Source organism: Drosophila virilis, chromosome 5, assembly GCF_030788295.1.
Source record: "Drosophila virilis strain 15010-1051.87 chromosome 5, Dvir_AGI_RSII-ME, whole genome shotgun sequence".
Lineage (NCBI taxonomy): Eukaryota > Metazoa > Arthropoda > Insecta > Diptera > Drosophilidae > Drosophila > Drosophila virilis.
In genome coordinates, this window is record NC_091547.1 from 8,954,777 (window position 1) to 8,978,154 (window position 23,378).

General features: G+C 39.6%; 2 protein-coding genes across 3 annotated transcripts; one reads left to right on the forward strand and one right to left on the reverse strand.

Annotated features, from left to right (window-relative positions):
- Positions 1–1,688: 1,688 nt before the first annotated feature.
- Positions 1,689–22,752, reverse strand: LOC6625263 (epithelial membrane protein). Its single transcript, XM_015174583.3, has 11 exons — positions 22,645–22,752; positions 17,418–17,509; positions 8,994–9,246; positions 8,758–8,931; positions 8,130–8,701; positions 7,951–8,072; positions 7,501–7,881; positions 2,943–3,632; positions 2,467–2,869; positions 2,151–2,401; positions 1,689–2,085 (listed from the first exon to the last, which is right to left on the reverse strand). The coding sequence occupies exons 2-11, from the start codon at positions 17,476–17,478 to the stop codon at positions 1,834–1,836; spliced, it is 3,159 nt and encodes a 1,052-aa protein (XP_015030069.2). The 5' UTR covers positions 17,479–17,509; positions 22,645–22,752; the 3' UTR covers positions 1,689–1,833.
- LOC138911326 (uncharacterized) lies at positions 10,872–15,654 on the forward strand. 2 transcript variants are annotated; one of them, XM_070209724.1, is made up of 2 exons: positions 10,872–12,397; positions 12,475–15,654. In XM_070209724.1, exons 1-2 carry the CDS (start codon positions 11,145–11,147, stop codon positions 12,578–12,580), a joined length of 1,359 nt encoding a protein of 452 aa, XP_070065825.1. In that variant the 5' UTR covers positions 10,872–11,144; the 3' UTR covers positions 12,581–15,654. The 2 variants fall into 2 exon arrangements, with proteins under 2 accessions (XP_070065825.1, XP_070065826.1); XM_070209725.1 differs by having other exon boundaries at positions 10,873–12,419.
- Positions 22,753–23,378: the final 626 nt, after the last annotated feature.

A 23,378-nucleotide genomic window follows, 5' to 3' on the forward strand; every position in this document is an offset into this window, starting at 1 on the left:
GTTTATGTTTATCAATTGATGCACAATTTAAAAATTTTCCTTTGCCTTTTTATGCCCTTGTGGTGGGCATATATATTTTGTCATAAAACATGTAACGCATAGGAGCAGACATCTTTCTACGCTTAAAGGATATATATATATAGTCTAGATCAGCATCAGCTGACGAGTTGATATCATTTCTCATAACGCAATATCATATAGAAGTCATAGGAACGATCGGTCGAAAAGCGGGTTATACGGCAACCTTTGTTATTTATCAAACTATCTGAACTAAACTCGGCATTTACTTTTTACACTATGCGCCTCGCATATATGCAAAATCTTATCAATAACGCAACACTATAACATATAGCTGCCATAGGAACGATCGGTCTCAAAATTTCCCAATATATATCTCTCTTCAACTCAGCATTGATGAGCTTCACTATTCTCACACATTACTGCTACAGGGTATTAAATGTTCGGCATGCCGAAGTTATCCTTAATTTGTCGTTTCAATTATTTTCGTACTCAAATGATCTTGCAAGTGCAATTTGATAACAAAATCAAATCAAAATTTGTCATTATCATAAAAGTTCGGTTAAAAAATCTCCGTTATTAAATTTGGAGAAAAAAATTGTTTTAATTATCATGTCAAACTTCTTTGCATTTGCATTAGTAAACAAATTTATTTAAAAGATTTTTGTTTTTTCTTCAAATTTTTGAATGGAAAATCTAATGATTTTTTATCTAAAATTCAATCAATGTTTGATCAAGAGCGGCTTATCTTCTTGAACTAGGCTTATTCTTAATTTATTTTTATATGGACTATTTCAATATTTTTTTTTTTCAATTTTCCCAAGAAAAAAAAAACAAAATTTTGTAAAATTATATCGGAAAGTTTTGACTTTTGCTTTTTAGAGTAAAGTTCAGTAATATTTCTGCAAATATTCTGCTCACGTTTTCCAACACTTATAGTATATATGGCTTAAGTGTTGCCCAATTGCCACACGGGTGTTACAATATTACAGTCTGAGCGGCATTTGGCTTATGCAAATGGAAAGTGCCAGAGAGACAACGTCAACAGACGATCTACGAAAGTAAGAGAGAGAGAGAGAGAGAGAGAGAGAGGGGGAGCGGGAGAGGGAGAGAGAGGTCGTCTTGGGTGGGGCATGCAAAAGGGTTGCTCGCCTTGAAATCAGACAGTGGCAGGGGCAACCCGTGCAAAAGTTCAGGTTCAGGAAACAGAAAATAAACAAAACCGAAAACGAAAACGAAAAGAGAAAAAAAATAAAAACAGATAAAACACGAAAGAAAACAAAAACCTGATGAAGCACAACAGAAAAATAAACAAACAGAAACAGATAAAGGTAAAAATAAATCTTGGGACAGATATCTTAAGTGTGTGGTACGTGCGCAGGTTTTCATTGCCAATATGCTTATACATATATGTGTGTGTGTGTGTGAGTGTGTGTGTGTGTGTGTAAGTGTATGTGTATCTGCCTGTAATTGTGTGAACTGGGAATCAAACAAAATGCCGCGACCTCACGTCATGTCAAGTCGCCGGCCCAAAGGCCCTGAGATTGTGTTGAGGGTTTCGTATATAGGCTTCTCTTCCAGTCATCCCCCCCCCCCCCCCCCCTGGCTGACATTGTGACAGATAAGGTGAAATGAGAGGCAAATTCGATGTGCAACCAAGCGCAATTACATACAGTATCATTATCATTATCATTATTATTAGTATTATTGTTCCTATTGCTATTGCTGATAAGCACAGCCGATGAGGTGATCCGTGTCTAAAGCTACGTAGCTAAACCTAAAACGTATCTATAAGATACACGCACGTGTCTGTGACTATTTGACAGACTTGGGATCATGTTGTGGTTGCGGATTCAATACGGTCTCCAGCTGCACAACGGGCCCGCCGCCCATCTTGCGATAGAGCTCGCCGTAGCTGCGACTCCGGCTGACGCGTCGCACCAGGCTGAGCAGGGACCAGAGGGCGAGGAACAGCTGCAGAGCCATCAGCACGGGCTGCAGCCTGGGCAGCCAGACGACATTGAAGCGTATCATCAGGAGCACAAAGCCGGGCAGATGATCCATGTCCTAAAAGACAATTTATCAGAGCTGTCGCGGGATTGGATTGGATTACCAGATATGCAGCTACTTACGAATTCGTACCAGAAGACGGGCAAAATCATGTTGCGCAGCTTTTGCAGCTTCGGGCTGAAGTTCTTGAAGTCCGGCAGCGGCGTATTGGACTGAAAGCGATATTTCTCATTGATGGGCACGCCCATGATGGGCTCCAGCAGCAGATAGGGCTCATGCTCCTCGGCATTGGGATTGAGGCCCTCGAAATGCTGGCGCCAATCGTAGCTGCTGCCATAGAAATGCGGCATCGAGAAGGCCGACGGCGCATCATCTGTAAGCGCCAAACTCAATGTGAATACCCGTCAGCATCAAAGTGGACGAACGGATGGCACTTACTTATCACGCACTTGGAGACGTCGAACATGCCGCGCGGCAGCTGGACACCATATGTGCTGTCCATGCAGGCGGGCGCCGACTCGTTGGCCTGGAGCAGGGCATAGCGATAGGCTTGCAGGCCGTCGTGCACCTGATCCCGTTGATAGCGCAGCGGAAGGACGCGACAGGACTCGCTGGCCACGATGCTCAGTGGTGTGTCCCGGTGCACAAAGGGCGGATATAGGGAATTGTCCAAGGTGCCGACAACATCGATGGGACAGCTCTCGTCCGGCTCTGAGCGGCTGCGTTTCAGGCGCTCCTGGATCAGTTGCTCGTCGTTGAGGCTTTGTATGCGAAAGAAGTTCTCGATGCCCGGCTCGGGTCCAATATTCACCGTGTACACCTCCTCCTTCTCCTTGAGTGCCTGTGCGAAATAGGGCCAAGGAGAGTTTATGGAGAGAATCTTTATGGAGCTTTCGCTCGCCCGCACTACTCACATTGAAGAGCGTGCCACAGTTGGTGTCCAGCTGTATCACCTTGCCGATGGCCTCCAGCGAGGGCCGTGTGTACTCCCAGAGAAAATAATAGACGCTGCCCGGCAGAAACACCGGCTCGGCAATGGTCAACGGATTGAAGCCCATCCAGGCGAAGGGCACCTCGCTGTATTTGGCGGCGGCTCCAATCAGGACGCTATTGAACTGGACAATGGTCTGGTTGAGTATGTCCGGCGAGACGCTCTCCTCGGGCACGAACTCCACATGGCGATAGCGATGCTTGCGATAGGTCACACTCGTCTCTGTCCGATTGAGCACATCGTTGTAGCCCACAATCTTGTAGACAATGGGTCCCACCTGCTGCAGCTTGACTCGCGCGTCGCGTCCGCTCATAAACTCCTCCGCATTTGTCACATTGAATACGTAGCTCTTCAGCTTGCCAAAGGGTGAGTTCACCCAGCTGTCCATTGTGGGCATCTCCTCGCGGAAACGCACCTGCTCGACGGTGAGCGCATCGCGATAGCTAATGCTCCAGGAGATCAGAAACAAATACACATTCAATACGCAGCAGATGGCAAGTGCCGCGATCTTCAACCAGAAGCTATTGTTGGCCATGATCAGCCACGGATCCGGAGCAGGAGTCTGTTGTGCGTCCGCGTTGGCGAAATCACGCGATTCGTTTGATTTCAATAACTAATCGCATTTTCGTATTTCCATCATTTTTAAATAACATTTTTTGTTGCCTTACAATATGACTTATCGCGAGGTCCCTTCCTCTTAGGCCTGTTTGAAAACGAAACGAAGCTACAAAAAAATATCAAGAATGAATATAACAAGCAAGTAAAAGTGATGCAAATGTTCAGCCCAACTGAGCTAGCATATACCCTAGCTTAGTTGGATGTTCCCACGGAACTCTGTTGTTTCTTGAGTTATCTACCAGAAATTTTCAGCATTTCTTGGTAGTATATCAAATTAAATGCATACTTAATTTCAAGAAGTTTTGCTAAAGAATACTTTAAACCATATTTGACTGAGCTGAGGCATATCACATTGCTTAGCCTGGTTTAGTCTAAGTCAATGAAACGTTTTCTTAGAGATTCTGTAATTTCTTTTAATCGATTCATGGCCCTGGACTTGACATGGCCCCCACACTGAGAGCTACAAAGATCTTAAATTAAACTTCAAAAGTTTGCTAATTATACTTTCCGATTCTTACAGACATTAGCAGGTCTTTGCCTTTGTACAGGGTATGAAAATAATAGAAAGGCTGAAAAGCTGAAGCTGAGCCCAAAATTGAATCTATTTCGATAAATATAAATTAAGCTTCATTAACTTAGTTATTTCAACTTTCCAACTCTTAATACACATAGGGCACATGTTAATCAACCCATTTGAGGCCTTTGCCTTTGTACAGGGTATCAAAATAACAGAAAGGTTATCAGCTAAGGCTGAGTTCAAATTTGAGGCTGAGGCATATTTTGATCTGAGCTTTGTTAGTTATACATAGGGCACAGTTTATACAAGCCATTTGTGTCGTTTGCCTTTGTACAGGGTATCAAAATAACAGAAAGGCTATCAGCTGAAGCTGAGGCCAAACACGCTCTGCTGGCGGCTAGCGGCTAGCGGCTGTCGCAATGCTTGAAGATAACACCCTCAACTCCTGACCCGAGCATAGAATTTACGCAAATCGTATTTAAATTTATGTTATTTAAGATTAACTTTTATGGGTCTGGGTCTCCCGCGTGGCCGCAGCAGCAGCAGCAGCCAGTCAATGCACCTGTCACCCAAAAAGTGCATTTTATATTTTTAGCAGAACTTCGCTGTCAATGCTCGACCAGATCAGCAGCTCAGCAGATGGCAGCAGATGGACAGATCAGCAGATTTTCAGCTCTGGACATGTGAATGGGTGTGAGGGCTGGCCGGCTGCTTAGTGGGACGCGTTGTTATCAGCCACAGACAGCGTCGCTTATCAGCTCTCGGCTGGTGGACTGCACTTGCCCTCGCCAGTGTGTTCCGTCTGGCCCGGCCACAGTGAACTGTTATTATGATGACAGCATGTCTTCGTCTAGGTGCGTCTGGACCGGCCAGAGATCCGGTCTGGCGTGTGAAATCGTTGCCATTTGCGAGGTGAACACTTGACACCTTTTTGGGTGCCAAAATATTAACCTGGCATTAAATTTAAATTTAAAACTAATAAAATTGGGCTATACAAAAAAATATACGCGAATGTGCTTAAGTTGGGCAACTAGCGTATAACCTGTACTTAATTGTGGCATAGAATATTTTTCAGTATTTATTCTATTTATTTAAAGTTTTCGGACTGCTTCATTCTTATCAGGTTTTTTGTAAAAAGGTTTTTATAGACAAGTTGTAGAAATGTTATCACTTTTATCCATTTTATGCCAGCTAAAAACAATATAATTTTGGCTTAGTTCATAGTTTTCTCAACTTCATAGAATCGGACAATTAATTAAAAAGCACTAAGCCTAATTCAAGGTCGATATTTGTTTTTAGATTCGAATCCAAATCAGTTTTGATTTAAGAGCGTATTGCGTTTGATTCGGTTTAATGTATGCTCAGCATGAGTTGGCAAAGTACTCTGATAAGTGACTTTCTGGCTCTTGAGCAATTAAATATTCCGTGCATTCCGAGAAGAACATGTCTCGAATTGAGAGTAACTGGGCAGCAGAAAGTCTCCTGAGGCGCGGGTTTTCCATAACCCAAAGATCGACAAAAACTGGAAGCACATTCGTGTTTATTGATAGTCTCTTTGATTGAGATACTTCAATGTTCAGATATGGATATATACATATATATCCTTATATGGATAGATAAAGTCCGTGCTGTTCATATCACTTAAAAGTTAAGACAATTATAACAAAACTAGACTACATTTAACTCCCTTACAGGCAGGAGAAAGTATGTGATCTTATAGGTTCTGATATCCTTGCGTTAATTCATATGGACAGACACAGAGAGACAGACGGGCATGGCTAGATCGACTCGGTTATTGATTCTGATCAAGAATGTATATACTTTATGGGATTGCAGATGCTTCCTGCTGCCTGTTACATTATATGCCTTTTAACAATTTTCAATGGGTTCAGGGTATAAGGAGGCACATTTGGTTCGAATGTTATTCAGCCTGTAGGCCTGTTCTACTATATACTACTCTATCAGAGAACAACCCTCGTAAAAGCTGAGACAATAATAAAACAATAGACTAGAGTTAACTCCCTAAAGATGTAGCAGCAGCTCAGGATTAAGCCCCTGGAGGATCTTTTTCCGGGCTTATTCGGGTTCTTTGATAATCACCCGCAAGAGGGGTCTTATATCAGATATGGATATAGTATTATGTATATATATCAATATATTTGATATTAAATATGGTTCTATATGGTTTCAAGCGCCGTTCACACCTCTTAAAATCTGAGATAACATATTCGATATATTCAATTGATACTCTCTACCTACTCCTTGTTAGGGCTAGTTTCTTGATAGTTTTTGATTTCTGCACAGAGCAAAAACCAAATAATAAACTTAATTGTAAGCAATAAGCTTATTGTTACCAAAATAAAATATAGAATTGCGTTTATATAGTAGCCATATTTTATATGCCGAATGAAAGCAATTAATTGATTTTTGGCAAAGCCTAACCAATTCCCCCGGAACATTAGGCAGCGCCTTAAAAGGTGGGCGGAACGACTCGAACCGGATCGTAATTGCAATTTGTAGCTATTTGTGGAAAAATTTTGGTTTTGGGTTTTGTTTTTATGTGCCTAATTAAAATAATAGCGTAATTTATTGTACACATTAGAGTCATATACATTATACAGATACAGATATATATATATATAGATACGATACGATACGATACGATATACATACACACATACACATATAGATATTATATTATATTAGATATATAATATTATTGATTCTGCTGTAGTTCGCATTGAGACGCATCGGAACGAATTTTGGTCTAATCAAGCACATTTATATGGGGAACGGGAACTTGAGAGAATCGTTTTTTGTTTCGCATTTTTTTTTTTTTTTTGTTCTTTTTATTTATTTGTGTTTAGGTTTTTGTGACTTATTTGGTCATGTGCCCTAATAATGCACAGATTTAATTAGTTTTTGTTGTTTTTTTGTTTTTTTTTGCGCTTCCTTCTTCCTTTAGTGACATAGAATTTGGCCAGCTGCACCCGCGCTGGGGTCTAAGCTGGGTTAATAATAACAAAAATTTGAGACTTATAGCGACGATCACGACCGTAGACAGACTAACAGCTAATATACTTGAAATTTTAATAACGATTACATAAGTACTTACAACGAGGACCTATTATACATACAATATATGCATAAGTACATACACATAAGTCTTCCCAGCTCCATTTGTTCTAGACTATAATCGCATACGCGAGCGCGTTCCCTGGTTAAAAAACAAAAATCCATCATTTTAACACTTAACGCGCCGTGAGGGGGCCCCCCTTATAAAAATCAAATCAAACGAACAAACAAACAAACGAAGAAGAACAACAACAAGGGCAACACGTTAATATCGCCCATTGTTGGGATTGTTGTCCTTGTTCTGCTTCTTGTTCATGTCCACCTGTGCGGTGGCCAAATAGTTCGAACCCTCCAAATGCAGCGTGCTCTGCCTGTGCGAATTGCGTATCAAACAGAATGTGGACAGCAGGAGCAGTATCACGCCCAGGACGCACAGCACCAGTATGAGAATTACGCGAATTTTTGGCGGAATCGTTTCTGCGAAACGCATCAAATCCGTCACCTCATCCGGCAGCGAATCGATGCCCTCCTCAAACCACAATATGGGGAATATGATGTCCGGAAAATTGGCCACCTGCTTGATGTCAAACACTTGGCTGACAGCCAAATTGATCTGGATGCGGGCGCGTACGCTCAAAGTGGTGCCCATTTTCTAGACGGTTGGAGGAGAGAGAGAGCGGGTGTAAGGATTGGCTGGAAAAGTTGTTAAAGACATGCTTACGGGCTGCACATCAAAGTAGAATTGATGCTGCTCCTTCTGCGGCGGGGAAATGCCGTCAACCTGGGTCCGCAGACTATCATCGGCCAAATAGAAATGCGGGAAGCTTAGCATGATGGGCGAGTCTATAAAATGTAGCAAGGATTAGGAGCAGGCATTCATTGGCAGCTAAACCCGTTTACCGTATTGACACAGCGACACGTTGAAGAGGCCATTCGGTGAGCAGGAAGGCTTGCCAGCCGGACAGTAGCACATGTTATCCGGATGGCTATCGACATCGGCAAACACCCACTCTGGCGGTGTGAAGCGATAGCCGGGCACCTCGTTGGAGGTCATCACCTCCTGCTCGAAGACCAGCGGCAGCAAACGGCACAGATCCTTATCGTATACCTCCAGCACCCGATCCTTTGTGATGTGCGGCGGAAAGATGGAGCCATCGGTGCCGCTCAACCGATTGCACTCGTCCGTTGTCCAGTGCGGCAAATGTGTGCGTCCATTGAACTTGTCAATGATGCCATAATGATTGATATTGTCGGTGCCCGTGAAGACGGTGACGCGATCCGATGAGGTGCCGTTTTTGCCGTACAGCAGGCCAAACTCCTCGTACGGCAACTTCTGCTCCTTGGGCACCACATCCTTGGCCAGCTTGAGCAGCGGATCCTCGTAGCCCCAGAGCAGCTGGCCCACAGAGACCTGCACAAACGGCTTGATCTTCAGTATGTCCATAATGCTGGCCATGGCCAGGCGCAGAAATCTGTCGAGCATGGGCAATTGGTATTTCAATTTGGGCAAGCTTTTAGTGTAGCTTACCTGGCTGCGTGTTTGCTCTGCGAGGTGGCGCTCAGCATGGGTATGTTGGGCACAATGACCACATCGTCTTCGGGGCCAGCGGACAGATCTTCGCGGAACTTGTAGATTTTGCGCAGATTGTAGCTCAGCGTGCCATTGTCATGCTCCACAATGTTCACCTTTTCCCATGTCTCGCTGCAAGTGGCCACAATTACATTTCAGTTGGAATTGATGGGATAGATAGGGCAACGATTTACCTGTAGACATAGGGTCCCACCTCGTCGACAATGGCCCGGGAGCCGTTGCTCAGAAAATCATCGGCGTTTGTCACATTGTAAACGTACAAACTGATGCGCGGCTCCACGGGCGGCTTGGCCCACCAGCCAAAGGTCTTGGAGCCGGGTCGCAGCGCGATCATGCGATCAATGATCGCATTGATCAGCACCGAAAATTGGCATGCAACCAGAACGCCGGCAATTATCAAAACAGCGCCAATACCAATTGTAATCCCTGAAAGTTCAACAACAACAACAAATTCCATTTAACAAGCGAGTCCAACAATCGCCCAGCTGAGTCAGCTGAGAGTATCGGCTGGAATTATGCAGCCAATGCACGTACTGAACCCCAGTCAATGGCTGTGAAATGATCTGAGATCAAATCTTACAGATGCGTTTCTCCGAGCTGAATCACAAAAAAAAAATACTCTGGCAATAAATCATAGAGCATCAAAAGGGCGGGGTTGTCAAGGCCAAGCCTCAGCTTGGCTTCTTCCAAGTCTGGAAATTACAACTCTGAAAGGGCTTTTTCTCTAATGAATCACAATCTGCCTAATGCAGAACTTTATACAATAATAGATCGTAATCGTACTCTAATAAGTCTAAATCAAACTTAAGTTAAGCTTGCTTTAGTCAATTAGTCTAGACCAAACTTGAGTTTACCTTGTTTTAAGCTAGTTAAAAGTCTTTTAAGCTAGTCAATTAGTCAAAAAGCTGCCGCTTTGCTAATTCTTCTGATTCAGAAAATAATTTCACTGGCTTACAGATGTTAATGTCGATTTGTATATAAATAGCCTAAAAGCTGAATCATTCAATTACACAGAAAATTAAGCTTATATCTGAGAATAAGTCAATTTTCAAATTCAAATAGGGCTTATCGAAATGTTTTACAGTTGAGTTAGCTAATTAACCAAAGACTCAAGTTTGGAAATTGTTTGAGTTTCTTTTGAATCACAATCCAATTAACAATATCTTTTAATTGATCTTCGAATAATGCAGATTTAAGTCCAATAGATTATAGCGCAAATGTAAGTTAAGAATTTAATTATATATTTCATATGGAGATAGTTAAAACTTTTTAAGATTCTATAATCTTTGCTGACTTATTGGATAAGTTAATAGATAAACACTTCTTTAGATTTGTTTACGAACGTATTCGATAAGCTTGTAGAGAAGTTTCTAAGATAGTTTTGATATCTAAGTCTAGTTTATCTGCCTTAACTTATCTAAAAGTTGATTCCGTGATTCTTCCTAATACATTTGTTAATGTCTTCGAGCTCATGTTGGCTTCTCATCTTGCGTGTAGCTTGATCTTTCAACCTTAAGCTGCTGTTCTCTTAATTAATTCAACTTATACAATCGAATTAAATTCCACAATAGCACGGCCTGCAATTAGCTATTAATCATCTGATTGAATAATTACATAAATTAAAGATTTTTTTTTTTTTTGTTTGTAGCAATAGTTGGCTAGTTTTTCCTGAAAGTTGACTTATCAAAATGCATTTATTATAACTTAACTAAGTCAAATACCAGTTATGTGGCCACATAACACTTGAGTTAAGCTCTCGATATTAATTGTATTTATCCAACAAATATATATCCTTGTCATTGTAACTCTAGACTTGCGTACTCGAATCGAATTGCATATTTACGAAATTTCAGAACGCAATAAATTTTCGCATGATTCATCAAGAATGTGTGAAAACAAAAATTGACGCCTGGTAAACATCAATATAGCTGACTGGTAGAATAACTGTCTAGCTTGGTGTAAAAGACCTTCACAGATCGTCACAATGTCAAGAAAGCGCCGAACAAAACCATCTTCAAAGTGTTCAAGCTATGCAAATACCTGTATATATATTGTAATAGGATAAGAGCATCATTGGTAACCCTAGCCAGGGTATTATAGTGTCACTATCTATGTTAATTATAACAGTACGATAAGTAAATATCGATAAAGAAAAGCGGCTGCAGAGAAGAAGTGGAAGGCAGTCTCTCTACAGTACTAGCAGTAAGAAGACGTGTTGTTAAAAATAAAAAGGCAACCCGAACATAAGTTAAATCAACGAAGAAAATCATACTATTACAATATCAGAAGTGGGATTGACTCAGAAAAAAAAAAAACACAACAAAATGGAAAATATAAATATAAATGACGTGTCAATAGCGACATTGAAAAGTTGGTTGGCATTACTAAATTTGCCAACAGAGGGTACCAAAACTGAGCTGATGGCGAGATTAAATAAGGTACCAGTGGACATCCGAGACGATGCTGCAAAGGAACTTGAAGTTCAACGTAACAAGGAACAGACAATTGAGGCTCAAAATGAGTTGCAAAACATAATGCAACAACAGCGTGACGAAATAGCAAATGGCGCCGAGATGCTGAAATTGATGCGTCTCGAAATTGAAGCGTCTCGAAAATTCCTAGAAGAATTTCAAGTAACGGTGAACCGCAACTCGCACATCGGCGGGAGCGACGGGGGAGAGCAAGAAAGTGAAGTCGGCGATTTATTGCAGCTAGAGGATGGTCACACTGAAGAAAGACCACGGTCGACGGATGGCAACGCTGGTGCAGCTGATTACACTGGAACGGATGGCAACGCTGGTGCAGCTGATCACGCTGGTGCAGCGGGCAACGCTGGGGCAGCTGGAAGGATCGACGAAAGTGGCAACGCTGTCGGAGGCAACTTAAATAATTGCATCCAAACTGGAGCGATGATGTTAGCCAAGGAAATTTTATTAGAATTTACTGGAGAAAGTGAGGTGCGTAAATGGGTAATGCAATTCTTCAATGTGGCCAAGATCTACAGACTAAATGATATGCAACAGCACTTGCTTTGTATAAGCAAATTGAAAGGCGGTGCTTTGAAGTGGTTGCATGCAGACCCTATGCGCATCATTGCTCCGATTGACGAGATGCTAAATCAATTGGTTTTGGCCTTCGGGGGAGGATTTTCGAAGTCGGAACTACGACAGAAGTTCGAGGATCGGGTTTGGAAACCAGATGAGGTGTTCGCCACATATTTTAGCGAAAAAAGCATATTGGCACAGGACATCAACATTGATGTAGAGGAGTTAATGGAGGGTATTATTCGAGGCATACCTTGCGAAAACTTGCGCACTCAAGCTAGTATGCATTGCTTTACCAATCCGGCTCAAATTTTACGTGCGTTTGCAGCTATAAAGTTGCCAATTAAACGGGTACGAAACCATGTAGTGAAACAAACTGCACAGGAAGCACAGGCGGACAAACAACAACGTTGCTACAATTGCAATGTTAAGGGCCATTGGGCCAAAGATTGTTTAAAGCCCAAACGGGAGGCAGGATCTTGCTATGCGTGCGGCTCAAAGGATCATTTAATAGCAGGATGTCCAAATAAAAAGTATGATATGGAAAACAAATATGTAAGATACTTAAGAATTCATTTTAGTAACTCATTTAACAAATCAATAATTGCAGAATGCCTTATAGACTCTGGCAGCCCTATTTCATTTTTAAAGGAAAAGTTTGTGCCATTAAAAGTAAAGCGTATGCCAGATGCAAATTCGTATGTAGGTTTAAATGAAAGTAAATTGAAAAATTTTGGAAAAATTTTATGTTTTATGAAGAAAAAGTTAATAAATGTTTATTTTAATGTTATAATTGTGGCAAATGAGTCTATGAGGTATGACGCTGTGCTTGGTAGAGATTTTATGGATTCTTTTGGTTTAAATATTGATTTAAGAACATTAAAAATTGTGAACGGGCATAAAGTTGATCACCAGAATAATGGTAAAAATGATATCATAGCTACAAGCTACAAAGAAAAACAAAAAAAAGTGGACGATGAAGATATCAAACACGAGCAAAATGAAACTATATTGTTAAATGATAAAATCGTTAATAAGGAAATAGTCAGTAATGAAACTGTTAGTGATGAATTAGTTAGTGAGAAAATTGTTAGTCCGGAAACGCTTGGTGATAAAGTTGGTAGTGATGAGATAGTTAGAAATAAAATAATTAGTGGTGAAATAGTTAGAAATGAAGTGATTGGGATCGAAACTGTTAGTGATGAGATAGTTAGTTATGGAGAGCTTAAGCTCGAACCTGATAGTGAAGAAGTTGTTAGTGATGAAATTATCTATAATCAAACCGGGATTGAAAAAGTGATTATAGAAGATATAGGAAACAGTGCAGTTAAAATTAATAATCATGTTAATGAAGCGCCAGTGAATAGCGAAATCATGGGAGTGTTAGAAGAGAATTTTGAGAAGGATATCTTAACAATAAGTTGGGAAGATTCTAACAAAAGAGAAAATATATATATTTTAAGTGAAGATATTGATTACAGCACAAAGTGTGAATTTGAAAATTTATTTGAAAATACTTATGTAAAAGCGAAAAGGCCAAATCAGCCAAAATTAAGACATGAGTTAAGCATAAGATTAGAAAACGACAAAGTATTTAATTGTACACCTAGGCGGTTATCTTATATGGAAAAAGAAAAGTTGCAAGAATTATTAGACGACTATTTAAAAGATGGAATCATTAGGCCAAGTTGTTCAGAGTATGCATCACCTATAGTACTAGTGAAGAAAAAAACTGGAGACATGAGGTTATGTATTGATTTTAGAAGACTGAACAAAATTATATGTAGAGACAACTACCCGCTACCATTGATCGACGATTTATTAGACAGACTATGCGGAAAAACAGTATTTTCAAAGTTGGATCTAAAAAACGGGTATTTTCATGTTTTTGTTAATGAGCAATCTATTAAATACACTTCATTTGTTACCCCTTTAGGACAATATGAATTTCTTAGGATGCCCATGGGTTTAAAAACTGCGCCACATGTATTTCAAAGATTTGTTAATAACATATTTTGTGATATGATAAAAGATAATAAGGTAATTGTTTACATGGATGATATTATGATAGCAAGTACAAACATAAAGGAACACATGGAGACCTTAAAGGAAGTGTTTATAAGACTGGTGCAAAACAAATTAGAGTTGAAATTAGATAAGTGTGAATTTTTTAAAAGCAGCGTTAAATATTTAGGATTTGTGGTGGATAGTAAAGGCGTTAGGGCTGATGAAAAAGGGTTAGAAGCGGTTAAATCCTTTCCAATACCAAACAAAATTCAGGGAGTACAAAGTTTCCTAGGGTTATGCTCCTACTTCAGGAGGTTCATTTTAAACTTTTCTATATTAGCTAAACCCTTATATGATTTATTGAAAAAAGATAAGAAATTCAAGTTTGGAGAAGAGGAGTTTAAGTGTTTTAATATGTTAAAAGATAAATTGTTAGAGGCGCCAGTACTATCAATATATAATTACAAAGAAGAAATAGAACTACATTGTGATGCCAGCGCAGTGGGATTTGGGGCTGTTTTATTTCAAAAAAAAGAAGATAGGAAATTACACCCGATTTTTTATTTTTCTAAAAGAACAACCGAAGTAGAGTCTAAATATCATAGTTTTGAGTTAGAAACGCTAGCCATCATTTACGCATTACGCAGATTTCGTATATATCTACAGGGAAAACGATTTAAAATAATGACAGATTGCAACTCTTTAACTTTAACGCTTAACAAAATAGATTTAAATCCGAGAATTGCTAGATGGGCGTTAGAACTACAAAATTACGATTTTGAGTTAGTGCATAGATCGGGCAAGCAAATGCAACATGTGGATGCGTTAAGCAGATGTTATGAGGACATTTTAGTTATTGAATCCAATAGTTTTGAGGACAATTTAGTTATTTGCCAAAGCAAAGATGACAAACTGGTAGATATTAGAAAGATGTTAGAAAAAGAAGAGCACAAGCTATTCGAAATGAGAAATGGGGTCATTTACAGAAAAACAAATGATGGCAGATTAGTTTTTTATGTACCAAAGGATATGGAAGAACATGTACTTTACAAATATCATGATGAGTTGGGACATGCTGGGAGAGATAAGATGATCGATGCCATTGGAAAGAGTTACTGGTTCCCATATATTAAGGAAAAAGCAATAAAGCATATAGGGAATTGTTTAAAATGCATTGCCTTCGCCCCCAAGACGGGTAAGAGTGAAGGACTATTACATAGCATACCGAAAGGAAACAAACCGTGGGAGATGATCCATATAGACCATTATGGACCAATTAATGCAGGAAGGGCTAATAAATATATATTGGCGGTGGTTGACGGATTTTCAAAATTTGTTAGACTATATACAGCAAAGACAACAAGTACGAAAGAAGCGATTAAGGCATTAAAAGATTATTTCAGAGCGTATAGTAGACCTAAGTTCATTGTATCGGACAGAGGGAGTTGTTTTACTGCAAAAGAGTTTGATGAATTTTTAAAAAATGAGGGAGTAACGCATATTAAAATAGCAACGGGTTGTCCGCAAGCAAATGGTCAGGTGGAAAGGTTGAATAGGGACTTGGGTCCGATGATGGCAAAAATGGCGGAGCCAGAAAATGGTTTACATTGGGATGTTATTATAGAAAATGTTGAATATGCAATAAACAACACACAACACAAAAGCATAAAGAAATTTCCAAGCGAAATGTTATTCGGATTACAACAGAAAGGAAAAGTTGTTGATGAATTAAAAGAAAAATTAGAAGAGTTTACACAGGTGAACACGTGTGATAAAAGAAATTTAGAAAATATAAGAAAGAGTGGAGAAATATATCAAAAAGAAGCTCAAATCAGAAATGAAGAGCGGATTAATAAAAAGAAGAAAGTATCAGTAGAATATAAAATAGGTGACTATGTCATGGTAAAAAATTTTGATAGCACACCAGGAGTTTCAAAAAAGTTAATACCAAGATATAAAGGGCCTTATAGTATAGAAAAGATTTTAAAAAATGATAGATACTTGTTAAAGGATGTAGAAGGCTTTCAATTATCTCGCAACCCGTACGTTGGTATCTGGAATAGCCAAAACTTTAAGCATTGGATGCGAAAATAGGCAATAAGCATTAGTTATAAAGATAGATACACATATAAAAGACAGAGATCGGGAGCTCTCTTTGTCAGGATGGCCGAGTTGTAATAGGATAAGAGCATCATTGGTAACCCTAGCCAGGGTATTATAGTGTCACTATCTATGTTAATTATAACAGTACGATAAGTAAATATCGATAAAGAAAAGCGGCTGCAGAGAAGAAGTGGAAGGCAGTCTCTCTACAGTACTAGCAGTAAGAAGACGTGTTGTTAAAAATAAAAAGGCAACCCGAACATAAGTTAAATCAACGAAGAAAATCATACTATTACAATATATATATGTTTATATAAATAACGTGTGTATCTCTCCCCATCGAATCAATTAGAATTCGAAATTGAAATACCAGTATAACCAGTCATAGGAAACCACAAAACCATTGACATATGTTCCATAAGATTGTGTCTAGCTATTCACTTGGTAATAATTGAATTTGATTTCAATACAATACGGAAATAATCTGGGCTCTTATATAAATAATAGCCCTATTGACTATCTTGCTGGAATGTAACATAACGTTACCTAATGCGAATTTATGTATTCTATGACTACAATTTCTTTCGCCCTAATCTTTATCTAAAGTGCATCTTTAGCCATCTGGCAACTCCCAATTATTTCACTACCTTATTAAGTTGGCTGTGGCAAAGACTCTGCATAGTGATTGATTGTTACGTCTGAGCAATAAAACCCACAATAACATTTAAGTTTAATCACGAAATTAATTCACAAGTTCTACAATTAGTTTTATTATAATTGCAATCGTTTTGCTATGACAGCTTTTATATGTCTGTGACTGATTGAATTTCTTTTCAATACAATACGGAAACAAGCCGCAATCTTTTATAATTAACCTGCATTGAGTAAACGCAACTCAGCATTTGCTATTAATACAGAGGAAGGGATTCGAAGATTTGTTTAAGCTATTGATTTTAGAAGCCGTCTGGCAATACCAAGAAGTTATTAAGTTGGTTGCGCCTGATCCTTTGTGGAAATGTTTCATAACTCTGCCTGTGCAAACAAACAAATTTAAATTGTATTTAAAAACGGAATTCATCTGGGTTTTAATCGGAATGTTACTCAACGTTAAACAATTAAATGAGCAAGAAAATGCTTTCTTAACTTAACTTTAAATACAGCTAATTCAGCTGGCAAGACCAATAAACTGTATAACTTTTATCTACATTTAAATACGTTTGGCTTGTCCAAGCTATTGATTGATGAATAATGGAATTCAAATTAACTTAAAATTTATGCTGTTTTCCTTGCCCTCTACAAATGATAACCTTAGCCATCTGGCAACGCCACGCAATGCGAGGCTATTAAGTTGGCTGCGCTTAAACCAGTTTTATATGCAATTCAACATAACCTTGAAATTTGCTTATAAAATTGACTAGTTAAATTTGTTTTGAATCTACTTACACCATTTGCGCAGATATGTGCTGGATAGTTTGGTACAGAGTTTGTGTTTGGGTCCGTTCATGTTGTTTGCAAATGTGATGCGCCTTCAGGTTCTGAATTAAAAAAGCAGAAATTATAAAAAAAAAGATAGCACAACGATTAAAAAAATCTCGTTTTAATAACAAAACGAATGAATCGTAAACTCGGCTAGTTTATGAAAGTCAAGTCTAGGAATGCATATAGCCATATGAGATGTTGATTGCCGGGCAAAGTTTAAGAACTTTGACGACGACGGCGATGATGATGATGATGGTGATGATGATAATGATGTTCTTGCTTATGATGATTGTTATTATTATTATTATTGTCGTATAGATGTCTTAGGTTCTATATGCACAGGTCTAAAGTGTAGCGCAGTCAAGTTTAACTTGTTAAGAGAGGGCCACGCTCCGAACCTCAAACTGAGACACGTTTCTGGGCGAGCTGGCCTTGTGTTTTGTGTGTTGTGTGTATTGTTTATGTGTTTTGTTTTATATTTTCTTCAGTTTTGTCTTTAAGTCCATTTATCAGACGACAATTTAAATACTCTCTCCCTCTCTCTTTTTCTCTTTTGTTATTTTTTTTTTTTTTGCTTTTAAGAACCTTGCCAGTCAGCATTAATCTTTGGCTCTTGCCTAATGTGCCTGCCATAAGTATTGTTTTCTATAGTTTTCTAGAGCTATTTCAACAATTTTGTAAACGTTTACAAATGAGTTGTTCGCGCTAAACGCTTTGTTGTTGTTGACAATGGGCCTAGACTCGACTGGGGGGCGGGGGCACATGGATAGAGTCCACATGGAAGCCGCCGCTTAACCTCCGACTTTGACTCCAACTTCAGCTCCGACTTCCAGCCACATCGTTGGGGCAATTAAAAAAATATGTTGTTGCCGTAACGCTGAGCGTCTTAATAGCCAGGCTTGAGATACATGAGCGTATACGCATACGCATATATTAAAAAAAAAAATATTAAGAAAATAAAAAATAAAAACTTAATTTTAATTTTGGCAAACACCTTGACCGAGGCCAGGGCCTCATCGTTGTTGTCGTTGCTGTTGCTGTTGCTGTTGTTGGGCCATAATTTCTATAAAGCATTGCCTGTTTGCTTTTAAAATGCTTTATTATTGACAATTGCAGGCACAGGCATATCATAAAACATTCGACAAAAAAATTGACTTTGATGAATACATTTATTAGCCCGGCCATTTGCAAGCGCCGCACGAAACAATAGAAAATTTGAACAACGAAAATAGTTAATTGCCAATGCGTCAATTTGCCAATTTATCTAGTTGTTAACAATCAAGATCTTTTACACCGAGCGGAATGCAGTTAAAACCTAAAAGTTCTTACAGCCACGTCAAGGTGGCGTCTCTGGGCCCAAAGCTTATCGCACACACAAACTCGAGGCATTGTATCTTTGGTTTACCTGATCAAATGTATCTACAGCTTGTTTACGGCCAAACTCGGCTTGGCAATTGTACAATTGGCTTATGGGCACGTTTCAGTTACGCTTTGGGAAAACGCATATCTGCGTGTCGGGCTGGTTTCTGTTCATTTGCGGTTAAACAGCAGTTGACCATGTCGCGGAAATGCTCGCCTACCCAGGCAAAGCTTTATGTTTTCTTTTATCTGCACTTTTTTGTTGTTGCTGCTGAGTCTAAATATTTCTGTTGTACTTTATAGGGTATCTATGAGTTGGTGCAGCACACCTTACAGACAGCTGAAGAATGCCAGCATACAGTCATATTTAAGCCAGATAAACTTATTGCAGGGTATCTATAGTCTAGTATACTGTAAGCATTAGAACTAAACACAGCAAAAATTGGTGCAGAAATAACCGAACTTTGTTCTGGAGTCAACAAAGATTACTCTATAGGGTATATTTTAGTCAAGCTAGTCTGTTGTCAGTAGTCACAGTACTCAGAAATCTAAAAGTGTTTTATTTAAGAAAATTTCTTACGGGGTATCTGTTTCTTTTTCTTTCAGAGCATCTGCTAGTCTGTTAGACAATAAATATGTATCGGAGCTAGTACAGGGTATCTCACAGTGTAGAATATAGTTTATGCCACGATAGAGTCTTAGACTCGAATACAGGGTAGCTAACAGTGTGTCAATACAATTAATTTCTTAATATTTAACAGGGAGCATCTCACAGTCTAGTAGTTAGCAAATACCCGATTGTCTTTTTCACAGGGTATCTTTTACTTCCTCAAACTGAAGACCAGTTCTTAGTTAATAAAAGAGCTACAGCTAGATTTTACAGGGTATCTTTTACTTCAATAAGCTTGATTTAAACTGTTTTCTTAAAGGTTGTACTTTGAGCCATAGACACACACACACACACACACACACACCTGAGTTGGCTCGCGTATTTCACAGAGTTTTGTGCGCTCTGAAGGTCGCCCCCGCTGTTAGATACAATAAAATCGCAGCTCAGATACAAATACAGGCGCATCCACAGTTATTGACGCCAGAAAGCCAAAAACTTGGGCCACGTCCAGCTCCACCTGTGCGCACGCAGTCGACGTCGTAATGCGTATTGAATAGTAATTAACTAATAATTATTATTTTGTGCGCTTTTCGATTGACACTCGGCTCATAATCATTTGCGGGGCCCCCAAACCATTGAGCCAACCCATAAATCAGCCAACAAATTGCTTTGGCCAATGAATTTTAAAATGCTTTTGGCCACAGTTCTTTTTTTTTCCACCTTGTTTTGGCATGTGCGAGTTCATTGAATGCCAATGCGAGAGCTGCAAAATCGCAAGCATATCATATACATATGATATGCAATATATAGAAATTGTGTTTTGTTAGCCGCTTTGATTAGAAAACGCAAACAGATGATTGTCGAAAGCCAGGTGATATTCTGTGGAATGGCCAGCAATGTTTATACAGAAATAACTCTGAGCATTATGAAAGCTTATAATAATAATATACAGGTGTACTGTTGCTAAGCCCTGACCCGCTGCGATAACAGCTGTTTCTTATCAGCAAAAGAATTAACAAGAACGCGTAAAACTGCACATGCTGCAGCTCTTAAAACAAGACTCCTGAGCGCATGCAGTCATAGCAGCCAGCCTGTGTCTGTCACTGTCTTTATCTATGTACAAAGCTGTTTGTTCTGTCTGATTAGACTGCAGCTGCTGCTAATGGAAGTGGGAAATTTACCAAAACTCCAACTGGAAAAGGGAAATATACAAATTGTTTGCAGAAGCTTCAAGGGAAAGAAGAGCTAGATTCAAGTTGTTGGGAAATATTTAAAAAGCTGAACTTTTAAACTTAAAGCAAGCAAAATGCTCTTAATAAGCGCTAATTTTTAATAGCAGGAACTAGCGCATCTCTGTTTGTTTTAGCGCTGCGCCTTAAGCTAGGCAAGAGATTCTGATTGGAGCCAACTTTCTTTAGTCGCTCGGCGAGCTAAACAAATGCTCATCAGCAACTGATGTAATCAGTACAGCATTTAAGCATAATTATTATATTTCCATTTCTAGTGGATTCTAGTAATTGTATTTGCTGCTGCTGCTGCTGCTGCTGTTGGTCGTTTTTATTTTTTTAATTAACAACTGTTGGGCGTTTAGCGTGAAATCGCTTTTTTGCATTTAACCAGAACCCAACTTCAATAGAAAACTTACTTTCTAAATGAACTGCTGAGTGGCTAACTAGCTGCGCTCGCTGCGAGAATCGAGCTGAAAGTGGAGTCGAGCCTCGTGAGGCGAGTTGCAATCAATGCCGCATAATTTCACTGCGCTTAAAACAGCAACAACAGCAGCAGTAACAGCAGCAGTAGCAGTAGCAGTAGCTGCTACTTAGTGTAAACAATTACCCTGACCCAATTTTGTTGTTGCTGCCGCTGACACTGGCCGGGCCAAAAAGTGAGCGACTAGCTGTTGACAATTTTTGTTTTATTTAAAGTTGGTTTTTTTTTTCGGTTTTGTGGTTTTTCATTTTTAATTTTTGTCTGTTGGTTTTTTGGTTTTTTTTTTTGGTTGCATTTGATAATAGCCACAATAAAGTGATTTAAAATTGCCGTTTTTTTTTTTTTTTGGTTATTTCTTAAGTGAAACAATGGCGTGTCTCAGTGACAACTGGAGTTCCATCTTGGCAGTAGGTCAGTTTTTCGGCTTGTTGCCGCAACATGTTATTTAAGTTATAACTGTTAACAACGAAGAGCGCGACAATTGTCGCAGCGCACGCAATTTTAACAAAACGAATCATTTTAACGGTGCCGCAAGCTCGGCCATAAGGGCTTTTACTTTGCCGGATAAGCGTGCGCACACGCTCGCTCGCTCTCTCTCTCTCTCTCTCTCTCTCTGTTTCTTTCTCTCTCTCTGTCTTCCGTCGCTCTCTTTCTGATAAAACGGATATTTCGGCGCTTGGCATTGGTTATGTGGTCAGCGCTTTGGCCAGCTCGTGTATTTATTTATTTATTTATTTAAGGCCAATGTTGTGCGCGCTTCACTTTGATTTTGATGTTTAGCTTTTATTTCGTTTTCGAGTGGCTGCTGCTGCTGCTGCTTCTTCTTCTTCGTGTGGCGTCAACAGCGAAATTTCACTTTTTCCACATAAGTAATCATAAAAACTATGCACGTACAAACACAACTGAACGTCAAATGCATGTGCGTGCGTGTGTGTGTGTGTGTGTTTGTATCTTACATAGATACACATGTATCTTAATGATTTTCCGCTTTGGCAGCGACGCTCTTAAAGTCAATAGGCATGTTCATTTGGTTTCATCTGGCTGGGCCTACTGGCAAGGTCTTGCGCCATGATATCTAAAGCCTATATACATATGTATATATATATCTAAATATTTATGTGTGTATATATGTGTAATTGTATTTGTTTTAGCCATATCGATGTGGCATATTATGTATCTTGGCCAGCTTGCAACTTTTACTGCGCTGGAATGCGACCAGTGTGCGCGGTGGGCAAGTGTAAGTACACTTGTTGCCCGCTTCGATTTTGTTTTGTGAAAGACACAAAACTGGCAAAAGGCAAAAGACAAACGGCAGCAGCAGCAGCAAAAACAACAACAACAGCAACAACAACAACAACAGCAGCAAGGCGACCGCAAGGCATTTCAAAATAGTAAAATTAACACATAGACAAACAACACTCACACACACACACACGCACGCACACTAGTCGGCTTTAACTGTGTGTGTTATATGCAATCAAGATTCTTGGCTTCAATTTAAGTTGAACGCACCCGGCAAACGGTAAACGGCAAACGGCAAACGGCAAACGGCAACGACTTGAACGCTAGCAAAGCCGCTGAGTAACTGAAGACTTGAAATGCGCGCACACCGAAAGATGTTTAGACGGCGGCCACCAAGTCGCATTCGCAGTCGCCGTCGCTGTCGCTGTCGCCGTCGCAGTCGCTGTTGCAAAAGCTCAAGCTCAGCTTGAATTGCGACAAAAAACCAGATAAACAGGTAACAACGCAAACGGTCAGCGACGTCGGCGGCGTCAAAAGCGAGAGTAAGCTTTGGTGCTCAGCGATCGCTGCGTTGAGTGGAGTGCAGCGTAAAAGCTCGCCTCGCACAATGCAACTGATAAAAGCTCTCATGAATGCCGTTGTCTTGCATGTTCGTTGTTGTTGTTGTTGTTGTTGTTGTTGTTGTTGCTGCGGCGCGTGCTGCGCTGCTTTTGCTATTTGTTGTATTTTGTGTGCTTGTTTTTTTTTTTTTGGTTTTTTTTTTTGTTTCATGTGCGCTGATAAAAACAAGTTTGTTGCTTGCATTGAAGTCTTTCGTTTCGTTTCGTTTCATTTTATGCTGTCGATTCCAAAACGTGCAACGCCAACAAACATATCTTTGATTTCCACATACACGCAAATGATAATATGCCCAAAAACAAGTAAATGACTCACATTTGTTGCTGCTTGTTGCTGCTTTTGCGAAACAGACAAAAATAACAGCAAGAATTTATGCGGCAGCTACA